Consider the following 21549-nt stretch of genomic DNA (forward strand, 5'->3'; position numbering starts at 1 on the left):
GGGGGGGGGGGGGGAACTAAAACCAAAAAGAACAAAACAAAAAACCAAACAGAATGAGTGCCACAAGGGACCTGCTGCTCAAAACTGGAGACAGGGTCTCCCCACAGCTCCTCAGAAACTCCATCAACACTGAAAAAAAGGATAAACGCAAAGGAAGAACAGCAAAAAGCCAACACCACACAGGTGAGAGTCGGAACACTATGTGGAAGCACGAGGAGCACAAAACAGCTTCGTGGATCTGAGCGACTGAAATATAAACTCGGGTCCAGGAGCAGCTACAGCCTCAGGGGCTGCAAGGGGCAGAACAGGTGACTTCCGGAAGTGGCCTCAGTGGCTGCAGGGGGCAGAGCAGATGACTTCCGGAAGTGGCCTCAGGGGTTGTAGAAGGCAGAGCAGGTGATTTCCGGAAGTGGAAGTGAGTGGGAAGCGTGAGGAAGACTGGCTGAAAGCCAAGATTCACTGAGTGTTATTTCCACTTTCCAAGTTTGGGGTCAACAATGGCCAGCCTACCCCAAACTCATGGCGTGCAGGGTGAACCAGAGAAACAGTGCAACTGAGGGTATGTGGCACAGCCAAGCTGCAAAACAGAAATAAAAGCAAAGTGTGACAGAAGTGGGACATTTAAGGTTAGCCATCACAGCATGCGAATAAGAAACCGGGAGAGAAGAGGAGTTAATAGATTAACAGAGGAAACAACAGGTTGGATAAAAGACATTTAACAGAAAGTGTATTGAGGAAACAGAAGAGATTTACAAAAGAAACAATTCAAAACTCAAAGAACCAATGGGCATGATTTTGAGAGTCAGACACTTTACATGACATGTGCCAACAAGCTGGAATGGCAAAACTGCACCCTCCTTTGGAATACAGCACCATAAAACTTTGGTGTCCAAGAATACAAACATACCAAATGTTTCCAGAGAAGAGGAAAACAAAACAAAACAAAACAAAACAAAACAAAACAAAATCATGTCACAAACAAAGGACCAGGACTCAAGATGACACTGGGTTCTTTTGGGAATTCTAGAAGACAGAAAATTAAGGAACAGTGTTTTCAGCATTCTAAATCAAAGTGCTTTACCCAATTCAATATCCAGGAATACGATCAGCCAAAATGGAAGATCTTAAAGTTATAAGAAACACATTGTTTGCACCGCTTTCTTAGAAAGTACCCACTGGAGATACATGGGTGTAAATCTCAGACTCTGAGAAACAGACAAGACACGGGGAGGTTGAAGGGACGTCACTTGCAGAGGATGAAGGGAATGCCTCTCCCCTGCCCCCAAGCCAGCACGCTGGAACCTGAGGAGCACAGGTATGAGATGTGTCCACAAAGACCAGATGACAGTGGACTGAGAAATGTGTGCTCTCACAGGAGATTTAAAGAAGGGAATAAAGGAGAGCAATGTAGGGGAAACTAAGTAAACAGAAAGGGATGAATTCCAGAGAAGACAGCATCTATACCAGAGGACATGTGACCACAGCATACCACACACAACAGGGGTAGATACAGGGCTAGAATGAAGCAACTACTGAATAATTAGCTAATAAAAATTATCATATGGTTAAATGAAGAAAGTCAGGGAGGGGAAAAAAGGGGAGGGGGGATGAAGGGAGGAGAAGGAGATGAAGAGAGAGGGAATTCAGCAGGGTCGGAGAGGATACACTATCATCCTCTGTAGTCAGATGTTGACAGAATTACTACTGAAAACTAGGGAAGAAATATTCTTAGGGAAAGTGGGAGCCAAGTAAACACTTAATGGAATAAACAAATTGCTTGTAGGAAGCAAGGAGTGGAGAAAAAAATAAGGTTTTTTTGTTTGTTTGTTTGTTTGTTTTTTTAAGTTCAAGCCTTGTAATTTACTTGACATTTAAAATTATGAACAAGTAACACAGACTTCAAGCTTTCTTTACACTAATTTATGATGCTTTACCCAATGCCATGTCCCCTTAACGTCTAACTGACAACTTATTTTCATAACAAAATGTAACTTAAAAAAAAAAATCACAACTTTTTGTGGGTCCCCTTGAGAGTTGATGAAAGGTGAGCCATGGGGTCCTTGCTCACAGAAACATGACCAGAGTTCCGGACTCACATCTTTGAAGAAAACAGATGCTACATATTACACATTACCCAGGTATCACTCAAAGACAAGCAGAGAACAAAACTGCTGGTCAGGAAAGGAAGTCATGGCGGGGCAGAGGGGACAGAGCACTTGGTCCACATCCACGGCTCACCCATTTCCCAGTAGTACAGTTCTAAGTCGAACAGATCAGCAATGACATCTGTAATCACACACAGCGTCACGACAGCCATCTTGATGTGTTTATCAGCAGTGACTGTAGGCCAAGAACTAGGGTAGCCCGTACTCAAATTTCGACGTTCCTGAACGTGGCAGTGTGCTCTGGGAACCCCAGCACGTGGGAAGCTGAGACAGGAGGGTGACTGAGAGTATACATTTTTCCTGGGGTGCTTAGTGAATTCCAGACTAGCATGGGATACAGTGTAAAACTGTCTCAAAAAATAAAATAAATTAAAATAGCAAGGCAAACAATAAAAAAAAAAAACAGCCGACAAAATATAGAATAATAAAAGACTCTGAAGCAATAAGGGAAAAAAACAAGGCCTGGGTATCAATTGTGAGCAGAACTCTGTCTAAAGCGGCAGCAATGCATCAAGGGGGAATTCTCCATCTTGCACTGTCTGTGTTGGTGTTTCCTAGCTCTTTTGAGTTGAAAATGTAGTCCTCTAATCCTTGAATTCTAAAACAACCAAAACCCAAGCAAACTCTTGAAGGATCATTCTGCAGATTTGTATAGAGGGAGGAAAAGAAAAGAAAAAAGAAGAGGCACGAAGCCAGCAATTGCCGTGATTTAATTTGTGAGAATGAAGCATTATATATATATTAAAAAAAAAAACTATCCAAGAATAAATGACATATTGGTGGGTCTTTCTGCCAAGTTATGCTATGTTAAGCTGCAAGACCGGTGTAAAAGACGACCAATAATTAGGTGCTAAAGCTTACAAGCGTCTATAAGCTCCAGTGCCATGGGTATGAGACTTAACTTATTTCCGCTCTGCCATCCTGCAGAGTACAGATAAGACTCATCAATCTACAGCCCAGGCGAGCCCTTCCCCAGCAATCCCGCCTGCCAGCCCTTGGCTATCTGCAAGGTTTAATACATTCTGAACTTCATCTCCAAGGTGAAGAAGCACTCTTCACAAACATAATCCAAGCTCAGAGTGTGTTCTGGGATATATCAGCTTTTAGTTATACAGATTTGAATAACTTCAGAAAAACCATGTATAAAGAAAGAAAGGTTTTAAGTTGAACAATTTTTTTTTTTTTTTAAAGATGTGGTTGAAGCAGGATCACATAGCTCAGGCTGGGCCTGGAATTTACTATGTTTCCCAGGCTGACTTCAAATTTATAGTCATCTTCCTGCCCCAATCTCCTGAGTGTAGGACTAGAAGCAAGTGCCACCATGCCCACCTCCAGTTAAAGTACCATTGACCTATCTTCTGAGGAAACAGCATCCTACTAACAAGAAAATAGAGGAAAGTCTTCAGAGGACGCATCCTTTACTTTTCCTGTTGTCGTGATCAAATACCCAGAGACAAAAGCTATTTAAGGAAGCAACGGTTTGCTTGGGCTCACAGTTCTAAGGTGCAGTCCATGATGAAGAGACAGTCATAGGTACACTGTGAGTTGTACATCTACAGGAAGGAAGGAGCATGCCCAGCTGGCTTCCTCCTTTCCATGGAGTCTGGGACTGGATGCGATATGACTGCCAGCAATCAGGCTGCATATGTCCATCTCAACTGACCTTATCTAGATAATGCCTCACAGGCATCCCAGAGGCTTGCCCATATACTAGGTGATCTAGAACTGTCAATACCAACACAACAGTATAAGTTGGAGGGCCCAGTACCACCTCTCCTGCCATTTTACTGCCCAGCCTACCAACAGATCAAACTATGAACAAGACATTCAAAGGATGCAATGCCAGTGTGTGATGCTCACTGCCCTGAGACAGAACCATCCAGATGAATGAGGAAAACCCCTGGCCCAGCAGATGTGTGGCTTGGATGCGATGGGTGGGTGCGGCTATGGGATGGGTCCCACAGTTCTTTGTTCAGCGGGTCTGTGGCAAGAGCCTGAGAATTAGAATTCCTAACAAGTTCCCAAGCAACAACAATGACACTTTGTTGGAGAACATGTTTTATAAATTCAACCAAATAGCAAATCTCTTGAATGAGACTGTAATGCCTAGATAAATTATAACCATTAACTGTTTGAACGTGAATGAAACACTGTTTTTAATAAGCGACTGGAAACTTACTTGCAATCCATTTTAGTCACCTTCTTGGTGAAAAACTCATCTACCCCTTCATCTACTCTGCCCATGAGGCCATTCTGTTCTCCATCCTGGGGCACGATGCTGATGGTACAGACCTGTAAGAGAAACATGACTTCACTCCACAGTCAACTCAATGTACTTTAAGTTTTGCTGGATTCAACAACCTACAACATGGCCACGATTCAGATTCATTACAATAGGGATCATGTGATTTATAGGAACAGAGGCCAGGTGTAAAGCCATAGCCAAGTGAGAAAGAAACCAGTTTACAGACATGCTGAGTGTGATGTTGGTAATTGTGGGGCACAGGCTTTGATGACATCAGGCATGTTTAATGTGGTATAGCTGTAGAGGGGGATAGGTTTCAGGACAGTCTGTTAATAGCCCTGGCTGACCTGGATCTCATTATGCAGATCAGGCTAAGCTGGCTTTGAACTTGCAGCACTCCTCCTGCTCATTAGTGTTGGGATTTCAGGTATGTATCACCACGTCCACCCAAGAAACAGGTTTACAGAAGGCGCTATAAGCAGGGCCTGGTGGGTGATTTGTATGACTGGACCAAATAGGCTGTGAAAAGTTCATGTCTGCGAAATGCTACAAAGGAAAAAGACAACTATAATCTCAGTACTGGGGAGGCAGGGGGATATCTAGGAGTGGCTTCCTTTAGCTGCCGTACCAGCTTTTCCTGCTTTGAGACCGAATTCATAGCTAGCCCCAGAGGTCCCTGGTAGTGTGGAGAGAACAGAGGCTCGGGAGATGGAAAGTACAAAGTACAGCTCCCCTCAGGAGCGGCTGCTTACAGGCCTTGGATGCTGCTCCCAGCCCCTCTAACTCAGCCCTGTCATTTTAGAAATAAAGAACAGAGGAGACAGGTTGAGAGACACCCAGCATGGCTAGAGACAACCCAGGAGGAACTTTAAAAGGCAGTGGTTAGAGGTAAGCTTAGACCCAGACTATGATGAATAGAATCGGGTCAGTGGAGCTCAAGTCCCTAAGCACATGCTGATAACACTCATTTTCTAGCAAAAGGAAACGATGTGACATGATTCAAGTCTCTTGTGTCAACCACAATCGGCATCAGATGCAAAGAGCAGCGGGACTGTTGGAGACAGAGCAGGGATCTCCCTGCATAGGCAGGACCGTGCTCGCCTCCGGGAGCTGCCCAGCTTTCTCAGGTAGGTCCCCGATGCTATGCACCTCTGATGAATATGGACTCTTTAAAAGGTTAATTTGTGAATGACTAGAAGGTAAGTGGTTCCTGTGAGGTAAAGGCAGTTCAGACAACCATCTTGTCTCCCTCACCAGGGTGACTGGGCAGAAAATATTTGAGGGTATAGTAAACACTATGAGTCAGAAGCCATGCCACCCTGGAATTCACAGGCATAGAGGGGAAAGTTGAGAATATGTGATATAGAGCTATCTCATGGTAAAAAACAAAAACAAAACCCTCCTAGAGTGGCTTCACAAGCTGTGTACCAAGCACAAGTCCATGAGAACTACTTTTCTTTGCAGCTGTCATCTCTGTGGGACCAGAGGGGAAGAGGCAAGGAGGACTTCCTGGAAGAAGCTTTGTTTCCATGCAGATCTGAAAGACCTGCCAGTTATCATCAGCTCCAGGGAAAGAGGTAAGAAAAGGATGGAGCGAAGCCTGAAGCCAGGATGGGCGGTAGGGACGATTACATGGATGGTAGGGGTGGGTAGTGATAGCTGCAGTCAGGTTTTGCTTGTTTTGCTTTGTTTGACACAGGGTCTCTGTAATGTAGACCAGGCTGGCCTTGAACTCACAGAAATCCACCTGCCTCTGCTTCCCAAATGCTGGGATTAAAAGGATGTGCCACTATGCCCAACTATAACCAGGTTTTTAACATGTTAGCTGCTGGGACCCCAGGGATAAACAAAGAAAGGCAGGATGACAGAGAAGACAGGATCTTAGTTTAGGCAAGTTTTAGTCTTCGGTAGTCTAGAACGTTCCAGGTCCAAAAATGCAGAGTTCAGCAGAGGTTCTGGAAATGGGTTCAAATGGAATCAGCCACAGGCTGATACACACAGGCCAGACCAGGACTTTTCTGTATCCATGCACGCTCATGTGTGTGAGTGCTAGTACACACGTGAAGTTTAGAGGACAATCTTGGGTGTCAGTTATTGCCTCCACCTTCTTTGAGACAGAGTCTCTTTGCTGTCTGCTGCTGCATAAGCTGGCTAGCTGGCCCATCTCTGTCTGTGATGGTTCCAATGAGAAATACCCTGTGTAGGCTCACGTATTTGAACACTACTCGATCCTCAGTTGGTGGCACTATTAAAGGTTATGGAAACTTTAGGAGACAGAGGAAAGGACATGGGGCCTGAGGAGGCCTGTGGACACCTACCGCTGCTTGTGTAGGTTGCTGCTTCTTGTTCCGCTTGGGCCTTAACTTGGTGAAGTGTTCCAGTCTCCTGCCTTCCTCTGAGGGCAGCTCGGAGATTAACCCTGAGCTTCGCTTCTCCTGCCGGACTGATGGAAAAGGTGGGTCTTCGATGTGAATTGGCACCTCTTCCAGGGCTTTATCAAGATCAAACTCCATTTCTGAAATAAAACAGATCCCAAAGCAAAGGGTGATGCAAAGAGTGGGTTAGAAAATGCCTAAATGCCAGGCCTGACAGAGGACTTCAATCCCAGCCCTGGGGATGCTAAGACAGGAGGATTGCTGAGTTCAGACCAACCTGGGATGCATACTCAGACCTTCTAAAAAACAGAACCAAAAAAGGAAGGAAGGAGAGGAGAAAGAGGAAACAAAGGATGGAGGGATAGAGGAAGGGAAGAAAGAAAGGCGGAAGAAGGAAAGGGAGGAAAGAACAGAGAAGCCCAGTTCCAAAGCCAGCAATAATAAAGTCCTGAGAAATCTACACACGTAAGCTTTTACTTTGTTCTGTTTTTCAGACAGGGTCTCTGTAGCCAGGCTAGCCTGGAACTCACGGTGTACTCAGGCTGACTTCCAACTCAGGTCTATCCTCCTGCCTCTGACCCCCAAGTGCAAAGGTTACAGGAATGAGCAACCATACCTGGCCTCTGAAAGTAATTTCTAAGTCAACTGCTCCTCACCAAGTACCCAAATCTTCCTCAGGTTACAGAGTGGGTCCCTAGGGAGAGTGTGAACTCCTGGCTGGGGTGTTCCCCAGCAGTAAGGAAGTGGCTGGCTTTGGTACCACACTCACCGAAGGCCCTGGAGACAGGCCGCAGCATTCGGCTGTGGATGCTCTTCCTCTTGGACTTAGGAGTCATCTGGCAATCAGATAGAGGCAATACTTAGGTGAGGAGGGAAACTTGTTTCTCAAACCCTAAAGCACCAGGGATAGGGTGGTTAAAACAGGTTCTGGTTTCACTATTTAACAATGGCTCTGCTGTAGCTGCTGCTCGGTTGACTCAGGAGATGCACGGCAAATTTCTAAATGTTTAGGACTTTCACAAGTGATTCAGTTTATTCACAAGTGATAAAACTGCTTTTACCCTACACCTCTAACCGGTTAAAAAAATCTATTCTTACAGCTGAAAAGAACAGGGAATGATCATTTAACTCCAAGCCATACTCAAGAATGTCAAAATGGAGATAAAGAATCAGACTCAAAGACTGTAAAAATCAGTCACAAAGCGCTGAAAGAGATTATTCATGACTGTAATTGTCAGTTGTCACAGCAACATCGGTGCAGGCACACTGAATGCAACCTCTGTCTGTCACTTCAACGCTTTAGGTAGCTTAACTCCTTGTTTCTCAGTGTGTCATTAAAATTTTAGGACAGTGTGCCTCAACTTAAAACTATCAGCAGGCATTTCTCAGTAAACATCTTAGATCTGGCTAGAGTCCTTTAAAAAATAAACCCCAAAGCCAGGTCAAACTTGACAACATATTCTAAGTGTCAGTGTCAAGCAACAATTCACATATTACCCAGCATGGGCCTTCCAACACCCCTTGAACTACCACCACCCAGCGTGGACCAACTACCACCACCCATACCTGTCACCCAGCATGGGCCATCTACCACCACTGGCACGCCACCCAGTGTGGACCATCTACCACCACCCACAGCTGTCTCCCTCAGAGCATACACCCATGCTGAGGCTGGGAAGCACCTCGGGCACCCAATGCACAGATACACTTGAAGGTCATCATCAAGTCATGGGATGGATAATAAGCACTAATCTGAGCTGTCAGAGGACCTGGGCCAGAATTGGAACCAGAGAAGGCACTAGCCCAGTGATTTTCTTACTCTGTCATTGCTACCCATACAGATGATGGACTGCAGCTGTGTTTAAACCAGCATGATACTAACTGTTTTAAACTTCATTTTTTTTTTTTGTTGTTATGTTTTGGGGAGGAAAGACTAGGTAAGGATTTTGGAGACAAGCTCTTTCTATGTAGCCTAGTCTAGCCTCAAACTCACAATCTTCCTGCCTTAGACCCTTAAATGTTGGGATTTTAGGCAGGTGCCACCATGCCTGCCTTAAAAAACTGATGCACATACAAACTAAGAGGCAAATGGAGCTGAAAGAATGTTGCATACTTTGGCATAATGGTAATCAGCTAAAGCTTCCTCAAATTCTACATTCTCTAAAGGAATAAACTGCGTCACATGGGAAGGCAAACAATGTTTCAGTTTTGACGGTTACCTTGCTTTTAATAAAAATACCCATTTGTTGCTATTTAATGTTGGGAGAAAAGGGAGATAGATAAATGTTGAGTGATGAGATTCACACACACACACACCAGCTTTCCTGAAAGACCAGTATGACATGCTGGAGGTGCCCAGGTTGTGGGAAGCTCACAGGTTGCACGGGAGCATTGGACTGACCTGAAAAGCCACTCACTTTTCAGATTAAGCAAAAATCCAACAGGGCTTATTTATAAGGGAAACCTCTAACAACATACACGTGCTCAGTTCCTCAGAGTTGTATATACCACACTTACAATCTCAGTAATGAAAGGGATCTACAGGGAAGCCAGCACCAGGCATATGGTATTTACCCATGATCCCAGCACCGAAGGATCCCAAACTCAAGCCATCCTGAACTTACAGCAAGTTTGACATGAGCCTTGACTACACAAGACCTTGTCTGAAATACACAGGAAAAAAACAACAAAAACTAAGCTTGGGATAGAATTTTATTCAAATAATCGCAACTTGGAAAGAAGTCTAAAATGCATTGTGTGCAGGAGACCTGAAGATTGGTTTCCTTCTCGTGCCTCTGGATTTGGTTTTAGAGAACATTCATGGGTAAAAACAAGCAAAAACAAAACAAACAAACAAGAAACAACTTAGCTTAGGTTCCCCTATCCTTAAACTCATTATGATAGATAAGAAATACATGTGAAATGTGTCAAAATTGTAACATTTTATATCCACACACTAGCTTTAATATATGAAAAGGGATACATATATAATTTCATGTACAGATAAAGGATAGATAATATCTAGGAAATGAAACCCATTTGCAAACTTGGTGACCTATAAAGAGAATATCTTGTGTACTGTATGGATGCAACACCTGTCAACTAAAATAATCCTATGGGGAAAGGGTAGACTAGAAGGTGGGACATCCCAGAGGCTGAAAGAATTCTGGGATAGCACCAGGCATGGGAGACTCACCCCAGAAGGTGTGACAAGACAGACACATGGTACTTGAGCATAGGTAACCAGCCACATGGCAGAATGTAGGTTAGAGTAAATGGCTTATAATAATTTATGATCCAGTCAGAGAAGAGCCGAGCTATGTGACGAATGCATTAGTAAATCTATTTTGAGTGCAAGTCTTACTTCTGGGAGCATGGGGCTGGAAGGAAGAACCAGGACCAAACTTCTATTGTCTCCCATCTGTAATAAGTTGTTTAGCTTGGCCTAATTTTGGAGACACATTAAAACATAAAAGTCACTGTGGCTGACATGGATCAGAATGAAATAACTTTTCTTATTAGGATTGTGTTCTCCAACATTTCAAAGCCTGGTATAAAGTTCAAATGTCAGGGGAAAACACTGTCTAGTACACTACTGTGTTTCTGTACTGTGAATAACTTTTGTGGGAGGAGTCGTTTGGTTTGGCTTGGTTTGGTTTTTTGGGACAGGGTTTCTTTGTGTAGCCTTGGCTATCCTAAAACTAGCTCTGTAGACCAGGCTGGGCTCAAACTCCTAGAGATATGCCTGCCTCTGCCTCTGCCTCTGAGTACTGGGATTAAGAGGAAAGCTACCAACACTCCACACATGAATGACTTTTCTAAGAGCTGAGAATTACCAATTATATTTCCTTTAAAAGTCCTTTGTTGATCTTACTATTTCTGTTAGTTCTCAAGTTTTGCCATTCTTAGAAAGGGCTGATGGTTCTTGGCTAAAGGGAGAAATGGCCGCTCAGCTGGTTTCTATACCTGCTGCCAAGAATGTAACCAAGCACTGAGTACGGATGGCCTCAAGCCTGTGATCCCAGCATGCCAAGGGCTGAAGCAGGAGGACTGCTGCAAGCTTGGAGCCAGGGGCTACAGACAAGACCCCGTCTCAAAACAACGAAAGACTCTCCAAGTGCTAGGGGCTTCATCTCTTTCTCTCAGCCTCACCTCTTACAAGCTGGGCCTTTCCTTGAAATGTTTTCTTTCTTATTTTTTTTCCATAAATACAGACTTGCCCAGTTTCTCTTGCTTCTCTAGCTATTCATTCATTTTTTTTCACTGCTCTTTCCCCTCCTATCAGTTAGGCTGATAAGCTGTATCCTGGGAGGACTGACTACAATGGCCCCTCTCAGAACTCCCAGTGCTCTACTCCTTTTGTACCAAAATGAAAAGGGTTAATTCCTTCAGATAGCGGATAGTTCTCATCCACTATCTTTAGGCACTTGTCAATGGCTAAGTGACTTTCTGAGTCAAGGAAATCATAAACTGCTCATCGGATGAAGGGCACGGACAGCTGAAGCAGAAGGAGCAGGGCTAGCTTTAAGCCAAGACAGCCAACTTTAAAAATGCATCTTATGAGTAAGAAAAGGAAAAATATGTTAAATCTTCATTTAAAAATGCAATTTTAGAAGGAAACCCTAAATATAGACTCTCCCATCTTGACACCATAAAGTGCCAATAAATCTGTCCCGTGCTATAAGCGTGAGCAGCACTCCAGGGCTGTTTCTGAAGAGACCAAGAGCAGCGTGGTTATCAACGTTACTTGGAAATCTTACTCATTGGAACTAATTTTTATAATGAGTGTAAAACTATTCTGCTTGCAGCTCAACAAAGATTTGTCCACTGTAAATTATGTACCTGCAATTTACAAAGTAATGCTAGATCTTGGTTCACAGCCACTTCCCCCTCTCAGACCCACTTCTAACAGGAGATTCCTAAGCATGCTAGTTTTAAAAGATGAGACTAAAATTGTTTGAATCACCATGAAGATAGGATAAGGTAGTTTCCTTATTAAAAGCACTTTTTTTTGTACCAACTTTGCACAAAAAAATTAGTCTATAATGCTCTCATTTCAAGCTCAAAAACCATAATTATTTTCTTCTTTCTCTAAGGCAAAAGGACCCTTCCTCCTCTCACTAAATCAATTTCAATTGAGAAGCCGATCAGGAAAGTCCAACATGAGGAACAAATCACAATGCCAATTTTCTATAGTCCTGGGCCTGCAACAAGCGATACGACAAGAATGACAAATACTTGGGCATTTTGCCCCTGAGTCTTAAGAACTGCCTCCCTTCCCCCCAAATGTGGCACCCTCCTCATCCAAGTTCTCTTACTCCCAGGCTTCCAGCTGGGGAGATTTTCAATTCACCCCTTGGTTTATTTAAGACTGAACCATCTGGTCAACCCCAATCCTGTCTCTAAATTGTTGCCTATTTCATTCAGGATCTGCTGATGGGATGACAACATCTCCCGGGAGAAGAGCCAGGCCGTGCAGAAGCAAATGGAGCATGACAATGCCAACCAGCAGGGCCAGGGACTGCAGTGCCACTGGAGGATACTTACACTTGTACAGCAGAGAGTCTCCATGCAGCAAAAGGAAAGGGAAAAAAAAAAACATGAATGGAAGAGAGACAAAGCAACAGTGTCACAAGGGAAAGGGAGGGAGGGAGGGAGGGAGGGCATTTACAAACAAAGTAGAAAAAAGCTAAAATACATAGAAAGCCATCGCAGCAAAGGGACAGGATGAGAGTGGTGCCAAGTTAACTGCACAAAGCATCCAGTCTAGCTTCTAATAAGCAATAGCACAGTTACAGCTTGAGAATGGCAATGTTCTGCCATACAGATTTGAGCTCTTTTTCTAAGTATGTCTCCAAATGGACAGCAACATCATCACCTGCCAGGGCACTCCATGGACAGAATACTGGACAGCTATTAGAAAACTCCCACACAGTTCTCTCCTCTCCCCCTGCAACAGTGTGGGGACTGGGTATCTTTGGATAAACACGGATGTCTCCTAAAAGCCCATTTCTATCCCTCTTGGCTCTTCGCTGCCTTTCGGGAGATAAGCACTTGTAATTCCCTCACTCCCTCAGTTATCAACGCTTCTTACAGATCTGATGCTGGAATCTCACACAGTCAACCCGTCAAAGTGCAGCCAAATATTTTCTGGTGGGAATTGCCATTTTGCATTAAAACTCTACATCCATTGGTCACCATTGACAGCTTTTAACATATTTCATTATTTTTAATTTATTTTAAAAGTTGTACTTGAGTCATCAAAGTGTTTGAAAATAGCATGAGGTGACAGAGGATCCTTCTGAAGTTTCCAGAAGGCATGCTGTGTGGAAGGCTCCCTGCTCTGCCTCTCTGAGGCTGCTTTTTTTCTTAGTTCTGTATTTTATGCTCAACATAAAATGAAATGAAACTACAGAGCTCCTCAGGCTGTTTGTGTAAACAGTGTGCATCACTGCTGAGGAAAGGGAGGATGGAAGGAACAGCCATTCCTCATGACCACCCCTGCCATCACACACACACACACACACACACACACACACACACACACACACACACACACACAAACACACACACACAAAGGCTTTCGCTGGCAAGGCTGGGGGAAAGCCTCACCTTCAGAATTCTAATTTTATAGTCACTAAGCATTTTTCTTCAAACATGGGTTATTTTATGACCTATCAAGTGAGCACAGACACACACACAAAAAATCTTTGCTAAGTGAAAGGAGAAAGAGTGAAAAATATATTTTCAAATCTTCAATTGCCATGCCTGTGTTAACACATAAGCCCACGGAGCATCCTCAGGAGTAGGATTATAGCTCTTAGTATGAGGAGTGAAACTCAGAGATCATCTTGGGCTTTCCCTTTCTGAAAGGTTAATTCATCACGACAAGTCCTCTGCCCCAGTTACACACTCAACGATTATAACAAGTAACACTGTTATAAGTAACACTGCCCTTTCATTGGTTCATTTCCTAAAGTGACAGTCCCCATGAAGAAGGGAACCCTGGCTACCGACAACTCAACATTCAGACAAGGTGAAGACCACTCATTCTTATACCTCCATGTCTTTGAAACTCACTTAGACTGTCCTGATGTTACCATCTCTACACCAAGACAGGAAGGAGTTGCAAGCAGAAAGAGGCATCCAAGAAATGGGCTCAAACTCTGGATCTCCCACTGTCTCAGTTATGGAATCCGTATCAGTGTTTTTATAATGTCAGGTTGGTTTTCCAGTTTAAAATAAATGATTGTGAGGATTAAATAAGATACAGACTATGAAATGTTTACTACAGCACCCACCGGCCATGCTGAACCAAGCTAACCTCACTGGCTTCAATGGATGGTCCTGGCTGTGTATGAATATAGTCATTTCCTCCTTTTCTTTTCAAAGGGAAGACTACAGTTGGGAGAGATTAAGTGAAAAGTAGGTTTTTTTTTTTTTTTTTTTTTTGTTGTTGTTTTGTTTTGTTTTTCACCGAAAAATATCTGGAATGATCTAAGACCCACTGTTGGGGAATGAATAAGGTCCACACCATCAGCTACCTGCTCATGAACAGATGTATATGTAAACATAGAAAACAACTGTCCCTTTACACCATGATGATGCCTATGGGAAGATAAAGGAGAGAAAGATAGCTGGTCACAGTGGCTGAAGGTGGTCATTATGCTATCTGTAATACTTAAGATTATTCAAGATTCCACAAAGATTACAGTATACCTACTGCTTGCTGGCTCCTCTTGGAGAAGGGACAAAATGGTGGTAAATAAGATAAACTCCCCACTGAGTTTGTGCTCCAGTGCATACGTTTAGATAAAAGATGCTGGCCTGCCACCAGCTGGCTTGTGGGAGCTGGGAATATGAGCATTTGGCACTGAAGAATATTTTAAATAATGGTCCTTCTGGCTCCCACTCCCAAGCTAGAATTATCTTAGAAGAGGGAACCACAACTGTAGGCAAGCTCGTGGGGCATGTTTTTTAATTCAATGGTTAATATAGAAGGACCCAGCACATTGCAGGTGATAGGACCACTAGGCAGGTGGTCTGGGGTATAGAAGCAAGTAAGCCAAACAAACCACAAAGAACAAACCGGCAAGCAGCACTTCCTCATGACCTCGCTTTAGATCCTGACCCAACTTTCCTCAGCCAGTGATGGAGTGTGACCTGAGACCTGTAAGCGGAAATAAACCCTTCCTTTCCCCAAGTTGCTTTTGATCATGGTATTGTATCACAGCCATAGAAACCCTAAATGAGACAAACTGCTTAGTAACACCTCAGAATGTTTGTTTAGAACCAAGTCTAATCTATGGTAAGGACAAATGTTAACTCCTGTGAATCTGGACTTACTCCATAGGAGCTCAACAGAAGGCTCCAGATACTACCTGCGGGACTACCTTCTGCTGGGTATTAATGATAAAACGACCCAGCAGATCAAAAGAGTTTGAGGGCTTAAAAAGCGATGTACTGTTAATAGGCAGGAAGAAATCTATGAACTTCTTAAAATGACTCAAGGTTGTTTTACATGAGTAAGTATTTTGTTTAAAGCTACTGTTAATTCAAAAATTTCCGGAGAAGTTGCCTTCCAACAACTCAGCGGACATTGTCCTCTAGAATCTAAGACCATAATAAATATCAACTTCAATCGTGTTAGTGCTTATCCTACTTAACAATCTTCTGTCAGACATTTAGCACTTCCTTAGTAAGACAGCAAATCTGACTTCATGGACTGGCCCAGTCTAGGTAAGATGAAGGGAAAACTCTCTGAACAACAGGTGACAGAGGGCTGAACTTCAAGCGCAGCAGCCTGCAGTGGGACCCCAGACAGCAAAGGGCTGCCCCAGGCTCACATAGCCCAACTACAAGAAGATGCTGGTCTAGTAGATTAACCCTTATGGTAACTTTATAAATGAGGTTAGAGTGCAAGCTGGAGGTGTCTGGCTGGAGGTAAGCACTTTTTATACGTTAATGGCCCACACATTTATTATAGCATCTGTTATTACAAACCCCAGGGATTTTGTTGCTACTTTTTGCTAGACAGGGTATATGCAGCCATAGCTGCTCTGGAACTTGGTAGGTACACTAGGTTGGCCTCAAATTCACAAAAGTCTTGCCAGGCTCTGCCTCCAGAGTCCTGGGACACACACAGCTGGAAGATTGAAAGATATAGCAGGGTGTCTTTTGAAACATAAGCTTTGCACTAAAAACACATCTAAAAAAAATTTCATACAAATTAGGCTAAAATAGGAGGATACCTAGAGATGAGCTCAAGAGCTTACTGTGGGCGCCTCCTTCCCACCCCACTTCCCAGGCATCCATTAGAAAACAAAATGAACATTTTTAGGTGGAAAAGGTAACCTTGAAGAATTCTGGTAAATGAATGAGTGAGTCAAATCATTACTTCAACCCTACACGACTGTTACTACTACAGCCACCGGTACCAAGAGGAGCATTCTGCACACAGGCAGGATAGTGAGGACTCGATCTACTGTGAAGATGAATCCTTTCAGGACTGGGTCACCGTTCAGTGGGTGAGCACTTGCCTAGCACGTGCAAGGCTCAGACTCCAGCACTGTCTAGCATCGAGGAAGAAACAACAGGACACAAACCCCAAAACAAAAGCAAAGAAAGTGAATAAACTTTCAAGTTAGATATGTTCACTTGACTCTAACACTTTATGGTTTTGTCTCAAACTTGTATCAAGTCTTCTGCACGGACTCGCACGGTTCATAAACTGGCATCCACTTCTTTGGACATTAAACTCTTCAAATGTATACATCTACTTTCCCCTTCAACTACTTACTTTCAGTCTTATAAAAAAGAGGGGTAATCAGCAAGACTCTTCTCTCATGTTCAGCAGGCCACATGCTGTCACTCCAGGGGACTTTACTTCCTTCTGCTGGTATTCTGTCTATACTCCACCCCTACAGTTACCTGGCAACAGCCAGGTAGACCTAGACCCCTATAGAAGGGCTGCTTGCCCCCTCCTCTCTCCCTTACTCTTGCTCTCTTGCCTCTTGCCCTCTTGTTCCCCCTCTCTCACCATTCCCTTTTCCCCTTCTCTCCACAGTGGTCATGGCCAGCCTCTACTTCTCTACTCTTTCCCTCTCTCTGCCTTTCTCTGCCTCTACTACCCTCTTAACTCCTCTCCCATGCCCTAAATAAACTCTATTCTATGCTATTCCATCGTGTGCCTGGTCCCTCACGGGGGAGGGATCTCTCAGCACACCTCCATAGAACATTTTTTTATACCCTTTATCTGTCCCTCTCCTCTTTACACACATAGATTTTGTTGGAACTATCTATTGCATGTATTTATTGTTGTTGTTGTTGTTGTTGTTGTGTGTATGCATGCATGTGCTCCTATGCTCTACTGCATGCATACATGCCACAGCAAATGTGTGGAGGTCAAAGATCAACCCGCAGGAGTCAATTCTCTCCTTCTTCCATGTGGACCTGCTGATGGCTCTGATTGTCAAGCTTGGCAGTAAGCACCTTCACCTCCTCATCCATCTTGTCATGGTAGAACCATTTAAAGGTTAATACACGTTTATAGTTCTTCCTTATCTACCTCTATGTGATCATCCCAGGAATGACATATTCCTCTGAAACTACGCATGATTGTCGAATCAAAGGAAATTAAAAGCCTTATATGGTGTGTAACTCATATACTAGAGTCTACGTTCACTGTGTTCACAATGGCACACTATAGTGCTGTTTTTGTTTTCTTTGAGACAGGGTCATGGGTAGCCGAGGCTGGCCTCAAACTCCCAGCGTAGCTAAGGATGATGCTGAACTCCTGGTCTTCCTGCCTCTGCATTCTATGTGCTGGCATATGCCAGTGTCAGACTCCCTCAATTATCCTCAAACATATAACATCCCCTCCTCTTTAGGACCAGGACCTAGAGAAGAATTGTACCTCTTATCTAACCCAGCACCCACCTATCTCTTTCCCCACTCTAGTGCAGCCTTTCTTCATCATAATACCCACTGCCTTGAAGGCTGCTGCATGTGCTCTCCCCACCTCCTGTCCTTCCATTTCATCATAATGAGATGCACATGAACATCTTTAGGCAGGAGTGCCACACAGTGGGTTCTGTGACCTGCTGGGTCAGTCACAACAGGCATCCTGAGTAATGTGGGTGCACTATTGTTGAGGATGCTGCTTCGTGTCTTGATTGGAGTGGGGACTGCCTAGGTGCTTCACTGTCAAGTGCCACTCCTCTCTGTCATTAACAGCCACTCAGGGAAGTGCTACTTTCAGTCCATGCAGAGAGCCTATTTTTAAGCAACTACTGGCAATTTTTGCTTGGATTAGTGAGTACAATGAGAGCTATAAAGATGGATTTTTTTTAACTGCTTTCTGCTTCCTGTATCCACTAGCTGCCCTTCTTTTACAAGCCCCTGTGACCATTCCTTTCTTGATATATTTTTTGAAGCACTACTACAAACGTGGGTTTTTTAAAAAATTAATTCAGTGTATAATAAGACTTTGCAATTGCTATTCTTTCTGGCATTCAGTGTCCCACTGGGGTCCATTCAATCTACCCTGCATGTCCTTTGAGATGGTCTCTTTGGATATAATACCAATCCTCGCTCTTTGATTTAAGGCATCCTTGGCTGACCTTGTACTTCTCCGTGCACTTTGAAAATGGATAGAGGTAATCCCTGTTTAATGAACTACATGAGAAAACCTAAGTATTCCCAACTAGATTATCTGCTGAGTCAATGCTCAAAGGGAAGCTGAATCTGTTCTTAATTGATTTATAGCCTTAAATGTCTAGCCGAGTGTTGCCACCTTTGTACTTGGAAAGGCATTTGTAATGCATCCCTATTTTCAAAAGCCTGAGGTGGTGTAAATCAGCTGAGAAAAACAGATGCAGCTCTTGGTTAACTGCTGGATAACATGGAGTACTTCCCTTAAACCTGAGGAAGACACAGAAGAAAGCATTAACTCTGAGAAAGCTGTAGTAAATCGGGGACGAATGGAGGGAGGGCAGATGGGGGGACACACGGAGGGAGGGCAGGAGATGGAGGATGCACCGTGCTTCTCCCTGACACTGTTATATCAAATCAGCTCCCACGCTGCCCTCATTAGCTCTCCACCACACTCTGGCTTCACCTACAACACGAGCTGGTACTGTGACGCCCAGACACACACTCTGAGGACAGTACTGGCCAGAGCTGTCATAGTAGCACAATGGAGTACGGTCCTAAAGTTGAAATGGTTCATTTCCTTATTTTAGTCAGATCTACAAATATTTTTTGATGAAATAAAATTAAGCCTTTACCTGCCTACAATGCCACTTTCTCCAGGGAACAGGAACCATTTCACTTTTTAATCTACTTTAATCTGATAAATGAACCCAAAGCAAAATTTTATATTTGGGTACTCTCTTTACAAATGAATAAATATTTTCCTTGATATCAGAAAAAAGAAAGAAAGAAATTATCTGGTACTGACTTCAAGAAACTATGTAATTTTTTTATTGTTTGTTGTTGTTGTTGTTGTTGTTTTCTAAGATAGGTTTTCACTGTAGCCTAGTCTGGTCTTAAACTTTCTACATAGCTGAGGTTGGCCTTGAACTTGGCTCTACCTGCTTCTCTGTCCAGAGTGCTGGAATTATAGGATGTGCCACACTGCCTTAAAGCAAGTATCTTTCAGCACATGGTAATACAGCTGGACGCAGGGATGTGATATGCACTAACAGCAATGGTTCCTCGGCTCCTATTTCCGACAGTGAAGGAGAGAGCAGAGGAATCCCTAAGAACTTTGCTTACGGTAAGATGGTGCTGCTGCAGCTTCATGGAAGCTCTGCCAGCATCTGTTCTCATTACTGTGAAAGAATGAGGAAAACCCTACCGAGTATCACACCTCTGCAATACACGCTAAAGCTACTTAATTTAGAAAAACCCATTTACCATAATAGGCCAGGAGGTTAGGGGAATACTCGTCTCTAAAATAGACTCCAAGTTTGGGTGACATCATTGGCGATAGTTTACTCCTTAAAAAAGTAATGTGGCAGCAGCAGGTTTATAAAGGCTTTGCCACCAATCCTAAGGACCCAAGCTCCATCCCTAGAGCCAATGAGGTAAGAGAGAACTGACTTCCCTTGACTATTCCCTGTAGATGTGCAGGGAAGGAGGGAGAGAGAGAGAGAGAGAGAGAGAGAGAGAGAGAGAGAGAGAGAGAGAGAGAGAGAGAAAGAAACTTCAGTGGTACCAAGCAGGGGGACTTCAGGCTTGGTGAGTGGAGATTCTGGGCGGATCCTATAGGCACCAACAAGGTTCAAATCCTATGGGTCCCAAGCTTTTCTGAGGTCAAGACCTCAATTTTCTTCATTCTAACTCTTTATCCTCAAACAGTGCTTTGGGCAAACATGCCTCACCACCTAAACTTGGGAAACCTGGTCTGTTCTAGAAACCAGAATATTTGCTATGCTTTACTGTTTGTGTCTGTGGTATATGTATATGATGTGTGTATGTGACATATGTGATTATGTGTGTGTGTGCGCACAAGTGCATGGGTCAAAGGTAAATACTGGATGTCTTCTTTAATAGTATTCTCTTTTAAAAACTTTTCTTATTTTTAAAGACAGGGTCTGCCACTGGATCTGGAGCTCACTAATCTGGCAATCCTGGTTGGCTGGTCAGCAAGCCCCAAGGATCAGCCTGTCACTGACTCTCCAGCAGTGGTATTCTACGTGCACTGTAACCATATGTGGATTTTTATGTGATGCTGGGGCTCAAACTCAGGTCTTTGTGCTTGCTTGCCCATCTCCCTTGCTCTCATCACATTCATATAGACTCCTTTCCCTTCCCTTCCCTTCTGGTTAGATTCCCAAGAGAGGCTCTGAAAATTATAGATTCATTACTTGAATTCATCTTTATTTTGGTTTGAGACAGGGTCTCAGTATATTGCAGGTATATCTAGAATGCACCACGTAGCCTAGGCTAGCCTTAAAATAAGGTATTAACTTCAAAATTGCATCAGTCAGCCCGTGTCAACCCACCAATTGCAATGATTACTGGTCTGATGCTTTCATCATTGTAGAGCACTCTTTTCCTTTCCTTTCCTTTCCTTTCCTTTCCTTTCCTTTCCTTTCCTTTCCTTTCCTTTCCTTTCCTTTCCTTTCCTTTCCTTTCCTTTCCTTTNTTTCCTTTCCTTTCCTTTCCTTTCCTTTCCTTTCCTTTCCTTTCCTTTCCTTTCCTTTCCTTTCCTTTCCTTTCCTTTCCTTTCCTTTCCTTTCCTTTCTCCCTTTCCCTTTCCCTTCCCTTCCCCCTTCCCTTCCCTTCCCTTCTCCCTTCCCTTTTCCCTTCTCCCTTCCCTTTTCCCTTCTCCCTTCCCTTTTCCGTTCCCTTTTCCCTTCCCTTCCCTTCCCTTCTTTTTCCTGTTTAAAACAAACTGTAATAAAGTTTCTCCTGAGCTACAGGTTAGCCTTGGAACTTGCTATGTAGCCAAATATGACTCTGAACTTCTGAGCCTCCTGCTCCACCCTCATGGGTGGCTTAGGAAATAATTTGACAGAATCTATTTCACCAATGAGAGAATATCAAGAACACAGCGATAATGTACATTATCTTTCTCTGGATTTCAACTTGTTTAAATGAACTCAAGATTGATAGACAAGCTACAGTGAAAAGTTGGGTAAATGTCCTATGGAACATATTTCCCATATATTTCCAAGGGTATTGGTTTATAGCAAAACATGAGTGGTTTGGTGCACACGGATGCAATTTCTTTTGTTCCCAGAAAAGTCCTTTATTG

The 21549-nt window shown here is 43.5% G+C and overlaps 1 protein-coding gene across 10 annotated transcripts in view; it reads right to left on the reverse strand.

Annotated features, from left to right (window-relative positions):
* The window catches only part of Carmil1 (capping protein regulator and myosin 1 linker 1), a 266340-nt gene that overhangs the window by 17549 nt on the left and 227242 nt on the right, over positions 1–21549 (reverse strand). For 5 of the 10 annotated variants that reach the window (XM_029547508.1, XM_029547511.1, XM_029547507.1 and 2 more), the window contains 4 exons: positions 12333–12350; positions 7555–7621; positions 6729–6925; positions 4345–4457 (listed from right to left, as the gene is read on the reverse strand). In XM_029547508.1, coding sequence (XP_029403368.1) covers positions 4345–4457; positions 6729–6925; positions 7555–7621; positions 12333–12350 — 395 coding nt within the window. The remainder of the gene's footprint in view (positions 1–4344; positions 4458–6728; positions 6926–7554; positions 7622–12332; positions 12351–21549) is intronic. The other 5 variants (XM_029547512.1, XM_029547510.1, XM_021215312.2 and 2 more) reach the window with 1 other exon arrangement.

Source organism: Mus pahari, chromosome 16 (genome assembly GCF_900095145.1).
Source record: "Mus pahari chromosome 16, PAHARI_EIJ_v1.1, whole genome shotgun sequence".
Classification (NCBI taxonomy): domain Eukaryota; kingdom Metazoa; phylum Chordata; class Mammalia; order Rodentia; family Muridae; genus Mus; species Mus pahari.